General features: G+C 34.8%; 1 protein-coding gene and 1 long non-coding RNA gene across 2 annotated transcripts; both read left to right on the forward strand.

The window, feature by feature from the left end:
* The first annotated feature begins 223 nt into the window (after positions 1 to 223).
* Positions 224 to 1,219, forward strand: LOC110903113. The gene is made up of 2 exons (XR_002571681.2): positions 224 to 297; positions 891 to 1,219. It is a non-coding gene; the product is annotated as an uncharacterized LOC110903113 (long non-coding RNA).
* Positions 1,220 to 11,075: 9,856 nt separating this feature from the next.
* LOC110898983 (grpE protein homolog 2, mitochondrial) lies at positions 11,076 to 14,009 on the forward strand. Its single transcript, XM_022145841.2, has 6 exons — positions 11,076 to 11,432; positions 12,637 to 12,805; positions 12,901 to 13,085; positions 13,184 to 13,351; positions 13,470 to 13,598; positions 13,710 to 14,009. The coding sequence occupies exons 1-6, from the start codon at positions 11,283 to 11,285 to the stop codon at positions 13,776 to 13,778; spliced, it is 870 nt and encodes a 289-aa protein (XP_022001533.1). The 5' UTR covers positions 11,076 to 11,282; the 3' UTR covers positions 13,779 to 14,009.
* Positions 14,010 to 14,802: the final 793 nt, after the last annotated feature.

The following is a 14,802-nucleotide window of genomic DNA, read 5'->3' on the forward strand; positions in this document are numbered from 1 at the left end:
AAGTTGCAAGTATTTTTAGCATTAAAAAGACATAGTTTTTATGATTATTATAAGACTAATAATACACATGGTTTTGAGAGATATAACTTTTTTTATTATTTGATATATAAAATTACATTTATTTAACCCGTACAATATACGGGGTTCATAAAGATCTAACTTTTTATTGTTTAATATATAAAATTACATTTATTCAACCCGTGTAATACATGGGGTTCTAACCTACTTTTGCAGGAAAAGGTAGGAGCTTCACTTTTAGCAGACAAGGCGGCGCTACAGTTTTTAGAAGGCATACAGGTACTGGTGCCTGCTCTAACTGTTGCTACCTTAAAATAGACAAGACTTACATGCTATTCGAGCTGGGAAATCGATCGGAGGCATACAGGGCTATTATTTATTGATTTACAAACCGGTTAAAGCTCTTCAACTTTAAAAATACATAAGTATACGAGAAATTATCTATCCGAACTAAAATTGGCATTAATTCATGAGAATGTGAGAGCGTATGCCCTTAATAGTCATAAGTATGTATGATTAAGGATTTGTATCGGGATATATCATTTCTCTTTGTATAAAAAGTGATGCCTACTTTTTTGAAGTTGATAAACATACTTTAAAATAAATATTATTATATGTATTTTCATAAATATCACTTTAGCCCGGTTTGTAACCAGGTACTAAAAGATATGCTCTACCCTATTAAGTTTAAACATGCAGTTTTAGAGTGGATGACTAATTCATTAGATATTTATTAATTATTATTTGTTATTTGTCAAAAGTGGTATATTTGATACGATATTGTCATTCTTCATTAGTTTATTAGCTTTTGTATTTTAACTTTTAGATACTGTTTTTATAATATATAATCTTCTTGCTCTGCGATTACGTAGAACTACAGATTAGAAGAGATATTATCTGCCACCAACAACTTTTCGGATGGAAATCTCATTACGGAAGGTAGATTAGGAAAGGTGTACAAAGGACAATATTTGCATTATGGGAATTTGGTGAATTTTGCCGTACGAAGGTTGGATCGTGAGTACGGGTAAGGAGATGAGTTTGAGACGGAGATTTTAATGTTTAAGAGTCTCCAACATAAAAATATTGTTTCCTTCTTTTGGCTTTGTGATGAGGATAATGAAAAGATAGGGTGATTATTTTGTTTGTATTATTGATGTATTATAAATTATCCATGAAGACTGCTACATAAGGGTGATTATTTTGTTTGGACTACTAATGTACTATAAATGATCCATGTGATTTTGATGCTCTTTTAGTTTAATTTGTTAATTGTTTTTCGATCAATTCGATTTAGGAACTTGATTTGATGGACACTAATGTGCAAAAGAGGTAGAGAGTTATAATATATGAAACATATGAATTAAAACTATTGTTTTGACCTTTATAGTCAAAGTAAGACAGGTAAAGGAGCAAGGATTAAATATATAACTTCATCCACCTCAGCGAGCTGTGAATACAAGATTGTCCATGTATTGAGTCATATCCTAACCTTAGGCTATATAATCTCACTTTGTTAAGATATAGGTTGGTGCAGTCATCTGTCGTCTTCGTCTTATGTCGAGTCTCGGGTTCGTTGCAGGTCAAATTGAGCAAGAAATCAAGAGATTTGAAGTCTGTCCGTTTGAAATGATGCTGACCGTTTGAACAAGTGGTCGTTTGAATGTATCATCCGTTTGAAACCCTTCCGTTTGAAGGGAGACCGTTTGAAGCATGTTATCTTCAAACGGTCAGGTATCAAGTATAAATACCCTTTCAAACGGACATAAGTGGGTGTAGGTAATTTCCGACGGCGAAGCTCCGTCGAAGTGTCTCCGTGACTGTATTTGCTTTATAATCAATACAAGAGACAATTAATAGTGAAAACAAGCTGAACGAAGACCAAATCAATGAATTCCGCCTCTGATTCGGTCTGAGCACTCTTCTGATTGACTCAACAGGTCGATTCACGATCCTACAATTGGTATCAGAGCTCAGGAGGAAGAGTTCTTACCGTTTAGCTCGTTATTCGCTCAAAATTCTGATTTCTACACTTTCTGTTAATTACCGATACTTTTCACGGTCAAAATCAGCTCAAAACGTCACATTAGGTTCGGAATTAACAATTGACAAAGCCTTGAAAGTTTCAGATCGAAAATCGAAGTAAAACGGTTGGAAAATTGGAGGACCGTTTGAAAAATGATGACGTCATGAGACCTTCCGTTTGAAACTAGGTCTATCGTTTGAATCGGTCGTTTGAAACTGCCCCATCGTTTGAGTTGATCGTTTGAAAATTACGTGACCGTTTGAAATTTGGGTCCCATCGTTTGAAACTGCCATCTAATCGTTTGAAACAGGACCTTCCGTTTGAAATTGATCAATCGTTTGAAATATCATTTGAATTTGGTTTCAAACCGTTTGAAACGTGATCCGGTCGTTTGAAGGAAGACTTCCGCTTGAAAGTTGCTCGTTTGAAACTGATCTAGCAGTTTGAAATTAAACCTGTCCGTTTGAAGTTGATCAGTTTGTTTGAACAGTTTGTGTTGAAAAATGACAATGGTATTTGATGAACAGGAAAACAATGATCTAAAAAGGTTGAATGATTGGTATCGAGGATATTTCAATAGTTCTTATCAGAAAATACCAAAAGAAATTTGGTATGAACGTTTCAAATGTTTTCTGAGTAAGAAAGATGAAAAATTGGATGATCTGGAGAAACGTTTTGATCGTTTGATTGACTACTTGAAGGAAAATCAAATAGTGATAACAGAAGCTGATAAGATATCAAAGTTTGCTAATGGTTTATCAGCTGAATGGGATGATTTTTTGAAAAATTTGAAAGAAAATTCTAATTTTTCAAAATTACCTCTGAATAAATTCATCGGCGAACTTAAAAATCACGATAATGAGAATTATCAAAAGAAGAGAGAAATATTGGATAAGATAAAAATGAATTTGGATGATTTGAATTTAGATGTGATAATTGAAATAAATAAAAGAATCAATGTTTGTTGAGCAGCAAAAAGAAATTTGGTAGATGATATGAAAAGAGGTTGTTATATTGATGATAATAGAAATCCTCTTGATCTTGTTACAATCTTTGGTGCAGGTACATATCAGATAGAGAAAGAACATGTGCCGAAGGTTGAAGAATCTGTGAAGAATGAAACTTCATGTTCTGAAACAGTATGCTTCGAATGTGACATCTTCAAGACTGATAATGACAAACTCTTGAAGGATGCGGAAAGTTTGACATCGAAAGTCAAGAAGTTGGAAGACGAGAAGCAAGCTGATATTAAACAGATTCTTATGTTGCAAGAAAATTGTGAGAAAATAAAAGCTGAAAATGACAAACTGTTAAGTAATTTGAACAGTTTGACATTTGAAAACAAGAAGTTGAAAGAAAATATAAAGGTTTTTGAAAGCAAACAGAAATCATCAGAAAATGAAGATTTCTGGATAAAATTAGAGAACAAAAATCTGAAAGCTAATGAGACAAAATTTCAAGAACAAATAAACGTTCTGGAAAATGAAAAATCTGTTCTTGAAAACTTGAAAAATGAGAATGAAAATTCAATCAAGTCTCATCTTGAAAGAATATCTCAGTTTGAAAAAGAAGCTGAGAATTCCAGAAGCAAGATTGATGAACTTGAGAAGAAATTGATAGGTTTTGTGACTGCTTCAGATAGTTTGAAATTTCCCTGTCCAAAACCAATCAGTTCCGTTCCAATAAGTGACAATGTCACAAACTTTGATAATGTCAAAGTTGAAGATTGTGATGAAAAATCTGATGATGAAAACGTTAAAATTGAAAAACAAAAATTGTTTTTAAATTTAAAAGAAAAATTTCAGAAAACTGTTCTACAATCGACTGAAAAAGGTGAATGCTCTAAGCAGAAACTTTTGAAGAAGAAAGTCGAACAGAAACAAAAAGATAATAAAAGTTCATCAGATCGTTCATCCAATCAAAAGAAAAAACCACAAAAAGTAAAAAACGAAAACTCAAAAAATGTTGGTAATAAGTGGTGCAGGTCGGACCACAGTGCTCAAAAGCCAAAATCAGCAAATTTGAGGAAAGAATATCACCAAGCCAGACAATGCTATGATCTGAATGTTTGGTGTGAAGGTGGTATATGGTACGATAACAGAGTGTGTTACCGATGCGGTTATCAAGGACACATTGCTGTTAACTGTCGGAATTGGAGTTATGAGACCAGAAGGTGCTTTAATTGCAACATCAAAGGTCACATTGCCAGAGATTGCCCAAGGAAATCGAATAACAGATTGAGGGTTAATTCTCAGAGATTGGCAAGAATTCCAGTCAAGGTCAAGCCCAAAGAACTGAAAGTTCAAGAACCAAAAGTTCAAGAACCAAAAGTTCAAGAACAAAAAGTTCAAGAGACGAAAGTGACGCTTTCACAGGGGCAGAAAGACAGACTGAGGAAAAAGAGGAAGAAGGCGAGAGAGTATCTCGAGAAGATTTTGTCCTCGGGTTCACTGAACAGATTGAATAAGAGTTCTGATGAATTAACTTCCGCAAATGCAAAGTCAAGCAAGATGAATTCATCAGATACAAATCTGAGGACGAAAGAAGAAAAGAAGAAGAATAAAATGGTCGGCGATGAATCTGACGTGTCGAAGTCAGACAAGCCACCTTCCGGCGATGAATCTGGCAGATCAAAGTCAGACAAGCCACGTGCAGGCAATGATTCTGGTTCGTTAAAGCCAGAAGAGCCTGGTGTTGAGGTAAAAAAGGAGAATTCGGGTTTAACAATGGATGATGCAAATTTTCCACCATTGTTGAACAAGAATTCGAAATCACCCAAGGATCGTCAGGCTTGGGTGAATCTGTTTAAATAGAAAAACCTGACTTGCCGGAGTTCCCAGGTTGGTAAGCGTGGAACATGAATCGGCATATTTCTTGAGAAATTTCACTATGGTGATTTTTCGTTTTATATGTGGTAAATCAGGGACATTAAATTGTACTTGATTTTCTACTAGTGGTGTTTGAGATCTAAAACTGAATTTGTAAAACTGTCATGTGTATGAAGAAAACAAGGTGATGAAATAACCCCGAACCTATAAATGATTGGTAAACAAACTAATTTTTTTTTTCGGAAAAACCATTCTGATTAAAACAAACTTAAGTGTTTTGAAATCATAATGGGAAAATAGTTTGTTGTGAGGGGGAGTTCTGATTGTTTATGCCAGGTGGATGGAGAATTGATGCGATTCTCATCAAGTTGTCAAGTTTGTACAGTTTGTTTCAAATTTTCCCAGAAAATCAAAATTGAAACATATTTTGATTTTAGGGGGAGTAAAATTTTAAAAAAATTAGAAAATTTGAAAATGTCAAAAACATTGAAAAATTTCAAAATGAGTTTTGCTGAAACAATAGGAAATGATAGTAAATCAGTGGACTATCACAGCATGCTAAAGATATGAAATGTCAAATGTGATAAACGATCTCACTAAAGATGTGACGATAGGCTCAGCTAGACTAGTAGATTTGCGATAACGATACAAACTTAAATGAAAAGGCCTAGTTCTAGTGGGAAACATGATTGAAAGCATAGTACTTAGTTTTTGTCCTTCTTGATTGTGTGCCTACTCAGTAATCGCTGATTGTCAAAAGACATAAAACTGGTTAAGTTTGTGAACTTTCACAACTTTGCTAAAAAGTCGCTGTGATTGTGCATTTCATTTTGCAAAGATTTAAACTTGTCTTATTTCTTTATTTTGTTTAAGCATCGGACATCCTCTGCGTATACGTGAGTATCGACCTGGATGTTGTTGCCTAAACGTTCTGCTTTATTTTCTTTGGTGTTTCGTTTAAGCTTTGGATCACCTCTGCGTATACGGGAGTATCGACCTGGTGGTTAAAGCCTAAACAACTTCAACTTGTTTTTATTTTCTTATTTTGTTTAAACATTGGACTTTCTCTGCGTATACGGAAGTATCGACCTGATTGTTAATGTTTAAACATTCTGCTTTGTTTTCGCACAATTCACAGTTGATGAAAGTTTAAAGGCATTACTTGAGTCAGTGTATTACATGATGAGGAGATATGCTGAGATCGTGGGGTCCATAAGAATTTAGTGCAAAATTAATATACCTTAACGTATCGGTAAGCATTTCGAAAGTTTTTAGATTGAGTTTAAGTGGATAACAATATCGTCAATCTACGTGAATCGTTTAGAGCTTAAAACGATTAAAAGCTTAACGGTGTATGTGATGTGTCTAAAAACTGATATGATCCTCTTTTGCAAACTCACAAAAATATGTTTGTACATATTTCTTTTCTGCATTTAAGTTTTGCATTTATGTTTCATATTTTGAAAATCCAAAAAGATTTTCGACAACTGGTGATGAAGAGCTGATATTCAAAATTTCAGGTGCTGAACATGATGAACAGGTTTGGGAGTGTGAGTTTAACAAAAGAAATTTGTTTTGAGAAAGAAAAGTTTGATTAGTTAATCAGGGCCATTAATTTGAACTTGGTGTAACTATTTTTAGTAAGTTTTTCTTATTGATTTAAGTAAAAACTTATGTTTCGGTGAGAAGTGTGCAGGAAATGAGCTTAACAGAGATAAAGCTAGGATTTGATCTCCGGGTAATAGCAAATTCCAGATAGCGATCCCATCATGATGAAAGGGGGAGTCTGACGAAGCTAGAGCCAAAGAGAAGAAGATCCTGGATAAAATGAAAAGACAGACAACGATCCTAAAGCTGATGATGCTGATGATCTGAAGAAATACCAGCATATCGCAAGGGGGAGTCTGAAGTTTTGAAAGAAAAGACGGATAGTGAAGCCTAGAGACAGATCAAGACTGAAGTTTATGAAGACTCGACACTTAAGACTCGTCAACATCTGAGGGGGAGTCTGTTGGTGCAGTCATCTGTCGTCTTCGTCTTATGTCGAGTCTCGGGTTCGTTGTAGGTCAAATTAAGCAAGAAATCAAGAGATTTGAAGTCTGTCCGTTTGAAATGATGCTGACCGTTTGAACAAGTGGTCGTTTGAATGTATCATCCGTTTGAAACCCTTCCGTTTGAAGGGAGACCGTTTGAAGCATGTTATCTTCAAACGGTCAGGTATCAAGTATAAATACCCTTTCAAACGGACATAAGTGGGTGTATGTAATTTCCGACGGCGAAGCTCCATCGAAGTGTCTCCGTGACTGTATTTGCTTTATAATCAATACAAGAGACAATTAATAGTGAATACAAGCTGAACGAAGACCAAATCAATGAATTCCGCCTCTGATTCGGTCTTCGTCTTAATGTCGAGTCTCAGTTACGATGCGGATTTGAACATGTGTGACATCATCAATATGATATCATCATGTGACATCATATTGATGACATCATCATTGTGTCATCACATAAAAGACAAAAATCAATGTGGCCGTTTACATCATCACTTGCATGTCCACTAAAGACAAATTCAAGATTGGCCCAATAGAAGGTTGCCATAGGAAGGCCCAATAGATGACTGCCATTATGTGGTCCAATGAGAGCACACCGTTTGAAGATCCAAAGTTTGTATGGGTTGACCGTTTGAAGAGTATGTCCACCGTTTGAAGGCCCATCGCTTGAAGCCCACCGTTTGAGTTTACAGTTGGTCGTTTGTAAAGGTGTCCGTTTGAATAGTTCCATCGTTTGAATCTGTAACCGTTTGAATGATTTCAAACGGATAGGCTGTAACTATAAATAGGATGTTGTCAAGTTCATTTGTAACGGTGAGGCTAGTTGATACCGAGGTATTGCCGGTGTTCCTTGTAACTGTAAACGCTGTAATATCAATATACAAGAGGTTTAAAGTGTAGATCAAGCTGTATTCACATCCGTTTCTTTGTTTCCGCCTCTGAAACGGATTTGAGCTCTTCCGAACGACTCGTTTAGGTCGCGAAACGATCCTACAATATATGTTTATCATAGGCCGTCAACTTTCGATGATTCCTTTCATCATGGACAATCTTACTTGGTATATGGTTTGATTCGAACCTTGGGCTATAGAATCCGTAATCACTTATTTCAACACCTGTCATCTTACTTGGTATATGGTTTGATTCAAAACTCAACAAATTTTAGATGCCTTACCTTATTTTTTAGCTTAACTTTTTAAAGTTAGATTGAATCTAACTTCGTTTGATACATTACATACCCGCGAGTAGAGAGATGATTTCCTTACTTGAACGTTTACTTCTTTCAAATGATTATTTAAACATTTTTTATTTATATATTTGTGTGTTAAGCCACCCGCGAAACTCATGGGTCTTAGACTAGTATGACTATAAAAGCACACTTAAAATCATTATGAAGTCGACTGTTTCAATATTCAATTTCTCCTCGTTTGCCTTCTAGCGTTATCAAATCCAAGAATAACAATAATAATTATGCTTCAATACTCCATTTAGTTCCATTTATGATAAATTTTTAAGTTTCTTTCTTTGAATCAAACAAAATTGTACAAGATGCATAATAATGATTTTGGAGTAAAAATAACGGATTGATTGTTGTGAATTTGAGAAGGTGGATGGACATCTTTGTTGTGAAACACGCAGCGGCTCGACTACGACTGGTGGCCTGCGTCGGTTTTACTGTTGTGTTGCAGAGATAGTGTGCGGTGGATTTTATGGATTGGAGGGGTTATGGGAAGATGAAGTCAAGCGGGTGTGTCTTTACCTGTGTATTTAATTTGGATAGGCTATAAATAATGGCATTCATTGCATTCAGTTGTGGTGGTGGCTGTGAAACGACAACGGGGGTGTTTGGGATTCCTTCTCATAAATAACTTATTAACTTATATAAGTCATAAGTTATAAGTTACAAATACTAACTTGTCATTTCTAACTTCTCAACACACAAAAAGAATTTAAATAAGTTAATCCAAACAGTATAAAAACAACTTAGAGGCTGTTTGTTTACCTCTTAATTAGGCTCTTAATGGTTCAGACCTCTTACTGGTTCAGCACTTAATGGTTCAGACTGTTTGTTTCACGAGCAGATGTCTGAATGGTTCAGAGATTTGCCTCTGAATGGTTAAGATTTATACAGAGTCTGAATGGTTAAGACCTCTAATCTGAATTGGTCAGACATTTGCCTCTTAACGGTTAGCATTATACAGGCTCTTAATGGTTAAGACCTCTTACTGGTTCAGCACTTAACCATTCAGATGTTGCCAAACAGCCCCTTATTAACTTTTATAAGTTAATAAGTTATAAGTTCTTCCAAAATAAGCTAACCCAAACACCCTCAATGTGGGAGAGGGATAGATATGTACGGATCTGTTGAGCGATGAAGAGTGCAGGGGTGGAAATGAAACAAAATGGTAAAAAAATAGGTATTTTAAATTGACCTTTCATACGCCATCTTAAAAATTATAAGAAATTTATTATTTTGTACGTAGAAGATGTTTTATATAGTAAAATAGGGTGGGGATCAAATAGAAAGTTTATTTTGTCTAGTAAGGATAGAAAGCAATAGGATTATGACATGTGACAAAATTTAAAATAAAGAGAAATGATATTTTAGTCAATCGTATCATTTCTTCTTCCTTCTTCTCCTCAGTAACTTCAAAACCCACCATTTTCAAAACCCACCATCTTCAATATTTTCTTCACTTGCTATCTCAATAATCACTACATTATAGTGCGGTTTTTGTCATCAATCAATGATTCAAACACCCGATCAACGTGTTCTTCAGCTTTTTTTTTTGAAGAAAACCCAGTTTAATTTCATTTGATTTTGAAGATAATCACTCGATTCGTTCGATTCGATCGCTGATAAGTGTTTCTATCATTCAAATTTCGTCAATCGTTGAAGAAATCGGCTTCGATCCATGTAAGAAATTCTTTAATTTCATTTTTACGATCTGGGTTTTTGTTTTAGTCATTGTGTTTTACGATCTTGGCGGGGTCCGGGGGCAGCGCCCCTGGTAGCAGGGTCCAAGGGGCGGCAGCCCCTGTAAATTTGCCTCTGGAAAACTACATTCGTAGACAGTTTTATGCCATTGCGTTTTAGAACTTCATCCTGGTTCAGACAATTCACAGACAAAACTATTGTCCCGGTTCAATGCGTTTTAGAGAGAACACTTTCTTTGGTGTTTTTATGCCATTGCGTTTTAGAACTAAGACATTTTTATGTGTTTTCTGGCCATTGCGTTTTAGAAAAACACATTTTTGAAGTGTTTTTAGTCATTGCGTTTTAGGTAAAACACATTTTTAGGTGTTTTCAGTTCATTGCGTTTTAGAGAGAACACTTTCTTTTGTTTTTTTAGGCCATTGCGTTTTAGAATTAAGACATTTTTAAGTGTTTTCTGGCCATTGTGTTTTATAAATAAGACATTTCTTTGTGTTTTTTGTGCATTGCGTTTTAGGTAAAATACATTTTTATGTGTTTTCTTTCAATTGCGTTTTAGAAAACAAACATTTTAAGTGTTTTCTGGCCATTGCGTTTTAGAAATAAGACATTTCTTTGTGTTTTTTGTGCATTGCGTTTTAGTTAAAACACATTTTTATGTGTTTTCAGTTCATTGCGTTTTAGAAAGTACACTTTCTTTTTGTGTTTTTAGGCAATTGCGTTTTAGAAATAAGACATTTCTTTGTGTTTTCTGGCCATTGCGTTTTACAAATAAGACAGTTTTTTTGTGTTTTTGGTGCATTGCATTTTAGAAAAATATTATTTTTAGGTTTTTTTTTTCCATTGCGTTTTACGTAACTGGGTTTTTTCCATTGCGTTTTACGCAACTGGGTTTTAAAAAAAATCGAAAATATAGCAATAGTATACTCGTTATAAAGATAAAAACGATTGTTTTTTTGGTGCACTTTTTATAAATAAGTAATGTCGTATGAAAGAGTTATTAACATTTAAAAAATGGGGGGAAATTGAAGGAGAGAGAAACTATTGTGGTGGAGTGACTAGAATACCCTTACACAACCCACGCACCTTCTTTTTTATTTTAAATTTCACTAATTTAATCTTAGCTTTTAATTAATCTATTTATTGATACTTAAGATTACTTGCTTTTCTAATAAAATAAAATTCCTATTTATATGCTAACCCTAGTGAAATATAGATAACCGGAAAGAGAAAGAAAAAAAAAAGAAAAAGAAAAAAATCTGTGGCTTTGTTTTGGTACATCAAATAAAATATCTACTCACCGTTTTTCTTCCTTTCTTGCTTCCCAAGCACAAAAACCCTAAAACACTCTTCAAAACCCTAAACACACTTCTCAAAACAAAACCCTCCATAATTTCTCCCACAATTTACTTGCTATTTCAGCTATGGTAGTCGGTAGGATCACCCTTCGGATTGCCAGAACCCTCGTTTCTCGATGCCGAAGCTCCTTGATCACCAATGGCGGATCTCATAATAATCTCTCGGTTTCAATATTCGGAAACCACCATCACTCTCTTTCTGATTCACGGAACAAGGTATTCACACAGAATTTTAAGTATTTGTTTGGTTTATTATTATGTTGTGCATCAGCTAGGGTTTTGTTAGGGTTTGGTTGTTGTATGTGATGAATTTTTGGGGATTTTACTGGATTTATGTTGTTTTTTGTGTAGAACTTTAATTTATAATTTGTATATACTGGATTTGTGGTTTTGATTGTATTGTTTTAGATTAGTTGTCGGTTTGGTATTTGAATTGTGTATCTAGGAGAGCGTTTATTTCGGAACCAATGATATGTTTAAGAACCACGAGAACCGCATAATACACTTGTACGTGATGCTTTGAATGTGATACATTAGACGGTTACGTATCCATCACATTTTAATTATTCTTTACATACTAGGTACAAGTGCATTATGCGATTCTTGTAGTTCTCAGCGTATTGTTTGTTGTGAAAAGAATGTGTTTTTGTATGTATATTCCGTCTGGGGAATGTTTGATACTGAACAGATTTTTATCGGTTGCTTTTAATGTGACACATAAGATAGTTTTTTAGCAGCCTTTTTTCTCTCTCAGCACAGGTCCTTATGTGGTTTTCGTGGTTCTCTGCTTAAAATTTGTTCTGTATTGAACGTGCCCCTGCTCATTTTTTGTTCTATATCGCATTGTTTATTTAAATAAGTCTACGTATGCAAAAAATGGAAGACTTCGTAGTGTGACATTCGAGCTCTTCTTGTCAATAGCTGTTACAGTAAATTGGAATAATTTTAGTTTTGTGGGTGTGTGGGGTCTATTACTCTCCATTTCATGTCCTTTCTGTAGAATTTAGTGCACGCTAAATACAAATCGGAGTTGGTTAGATGCTCACCATTATATCGTAAATATCCAGTGTACAGTGTTGTCCATCCTAAACTTGTTAGATTCACTTTACTTATAACGATCAAGACATATTACAAAACGTTTTACAACATAACAATGTCTGCACTTTCCGTGTCTTCTATATTTGCCAATATTAACAAGTCAACTTCTTTCGACACCAAGGTTGACTAGCGTTTATGCTTGTGCATTGATTCATTCCTTCTGTTATTGTATATCAAAAAAAATCTAGATACCAGTTCAGTTTGGTGCTTCATGAATATTCTTACTCTTGTAAAACCACGATGATGAGATAGCTTACACTATTTTGTACCACTTTTGCTTTGATACGTATAAGGCTTCTTACCTATGCTTTATCTATTGCAGGTGCTAGCACGTCAAATATCTTTATTACATAACTCTGCTCTTAATTCATTCGCTTTTCAAAGATTCGGGATCTCGTCATCTGCATCTCCACAATCCAACGAAAAGGCAACTTCTGAAAATGGAGGAACAGCTACAGACGAAAATGCTACTTCTGAAGACAAAGGACAAGGTTCTTTTTTTAAACTTAAGTTATTAATATATTGATATGCTTAATATTTTTTAGGATTATCACGAACTAATCATAATATTCTTTGTCGCATTTAGTTGACGAAGATTTGACAATGGAGGATCTGATTAAACTAGTGACCGAGAAGGAGGAACTTTTGAAGACAAAACAAGACGAGATTGAGAAAATGAAAGATAAAGTTCTTCGAACGTATGCAGATATGGAAAACATCATGGACAGGACCAAAAGAGAGGCAGATAACTCTAAAAAGTTTGCGATTCAGGTTCGATATTATCGACTATATTTTGTTTTTTTTTTTGTTAAAAGCTTAACAGTATTTTTCGTGCTCTTATTTTGATGTTTATGCTTTTCATGGTGCAGAATTTTGCAAAGAGTTTACTGGATGTAGCGGATAATCTGGATAGAGCTTCTTCGGTTGTAAAAGAGAGTTTTGCTAAGATCGATGCATCTAAGGACACTACTGGAGCCGTTCCGCTTTTAAAAACGCTTCTTGAAGGCGTCGAGATGACCGAAAAACAGCTAGCAGAGGTAACGTATTTTTTACAAATTATAGTTGCGTACCCTCAAAACGAGTCTACCGAACACCTTTTGTAATTTTTATAAATGATCAGGTTTTTCTTAATTTAGAAGGTTTGTTGATTTTCAGGTTTTCAAGAAATTTGGAGTAGAGAAGTACGATCCAACAAACGAGGAGTTCGATCCAAACAGGCATAATGCAGTGTTTCAAGTGCCAGATAATACCAAGGCTCCCGATACTGTTGCGGTCGTTCTCAAGGTAAAAAAAAAAAACATTTTTTTTCCTATGGTTTTGGTTGTGACTTGATGCATACCCGTACATCTGTATGCGTACCCGTACTTGATCATGTTTTTTCTTTTGGTTTTGCAGGCAGGATACACGCTCCATGATCGAATAATACGACCTGCTGAAGTTGGTGTGATCATAAAGGCGGAATAAAATAACAGATGTTGGATCGATAGTGTTGCCTCATAGTGATACTGTTCGAGGATTTTTTTTATAACATTTTGTCGTGTTAGGACCAGGATAAACTCCGAGGGAAAAAGTATTTTAAGTTTTTTTATTTACTTCATTTTTGTATCAACTGTAATAAAACATGGTTACGTCAAGTCACCCAAAACATCAATTTGTGGTATAGGGTATATATATCTTTTGCAGCTTAGAATGTGACGCTGCTGGTTTGGTTTAAAGTTTTAAACAACCGGCCGGATTTTTAAACCATGAACCAAACCGACAAATTGTACAAAAATTTGTTTTGGTTTAGACTGTTCGACTGGTTCTACACCGGTTTGGTTTCATGTTTTAAATAACTGGCCGTAGTTACCGCACAAAGATTTGTCGTGCTTTAGACTGTTTGACCAGTTTCAAGATTCTGTAAACATACCTGCTCAATTGGGTCGAGTCAACCTATACACCATTTTTCCATTCTTATATCTTGTTAACTAATAAATAAATTGGTGTATTTGTTGGTGATTTTAAAGGCAGCATCAAAATACTTAAGGCCATTAACTAATAATATTTATCTGAAATATGATTCAAATTCAAAGAATGAGCACATGCAAATGTATTTTTGATTCGAACAATACCCACGGATATAAAGATTTGATCACAACATCAAACATGTAATATGAAGAGATGGAATACTCGATATTAAGATGGTTTATATACTAAAACGTGAGCAGTGCATTTGAACTATTTGTCACACCCTCAAAATCCACATGCGGAGTATCACCGCTTGGAGGCATGACTGATCAGGATCAAGCCACCAATCATATTGAACATTGTAAGCAATAAATAAAATTCATCCACACAATATGAAAAGTGTTTAAAACAAACACAAAGTTAAAGTATTTAGCGGAAGCATAAATGTAAAAACCCCAAACATAAGTAATAAGTTTATAAAGTGTAAATGTTTAACATGGATTCAGCATTCCATGTTCCCACAACGATTTCGCCTCCCGTG

The sequence above is a fragment of the Helianthus annuus genome, chromosome 13 (genome assembly GCF_002127325.2).
Source record: "Helianthus annuus cultivar XRQ/B chromosome 13, HanXRQr2.0-SUNRISE, whole genome shotgun sequence".
Taxonomy (NCBI): domain Eukaryota; kingdom Viridiplantae; phylum Streptophyta; class Magnoliopsida; order Asterales; family Asteraceae; genus Helianthus; species Helianthus annuus.

Coding starts and splice junctions, on each gene's coding strand:
- LOC110898983 (XM_022145841.2), top strand. CDS start 11,283: ATGGTAGTCGGTAGGATCACCCTTCGGATTGCCAGAACCCTCGTTTCT. Junction 12,806..12,900: donor TTCTGAAGACAAAGGACAAG/GTTCTTTTTTTA, acceptor TGTCGCATTTAG/TTGACGAAGATTTGACAATG. Junction 13,599..13,709: donor CTGTTGCGGTCGTTCTCAAG/GTAAAAAAAAAA, acceptor TTGGTTTTGCAG/GCAGGATACACGCTCCATGA.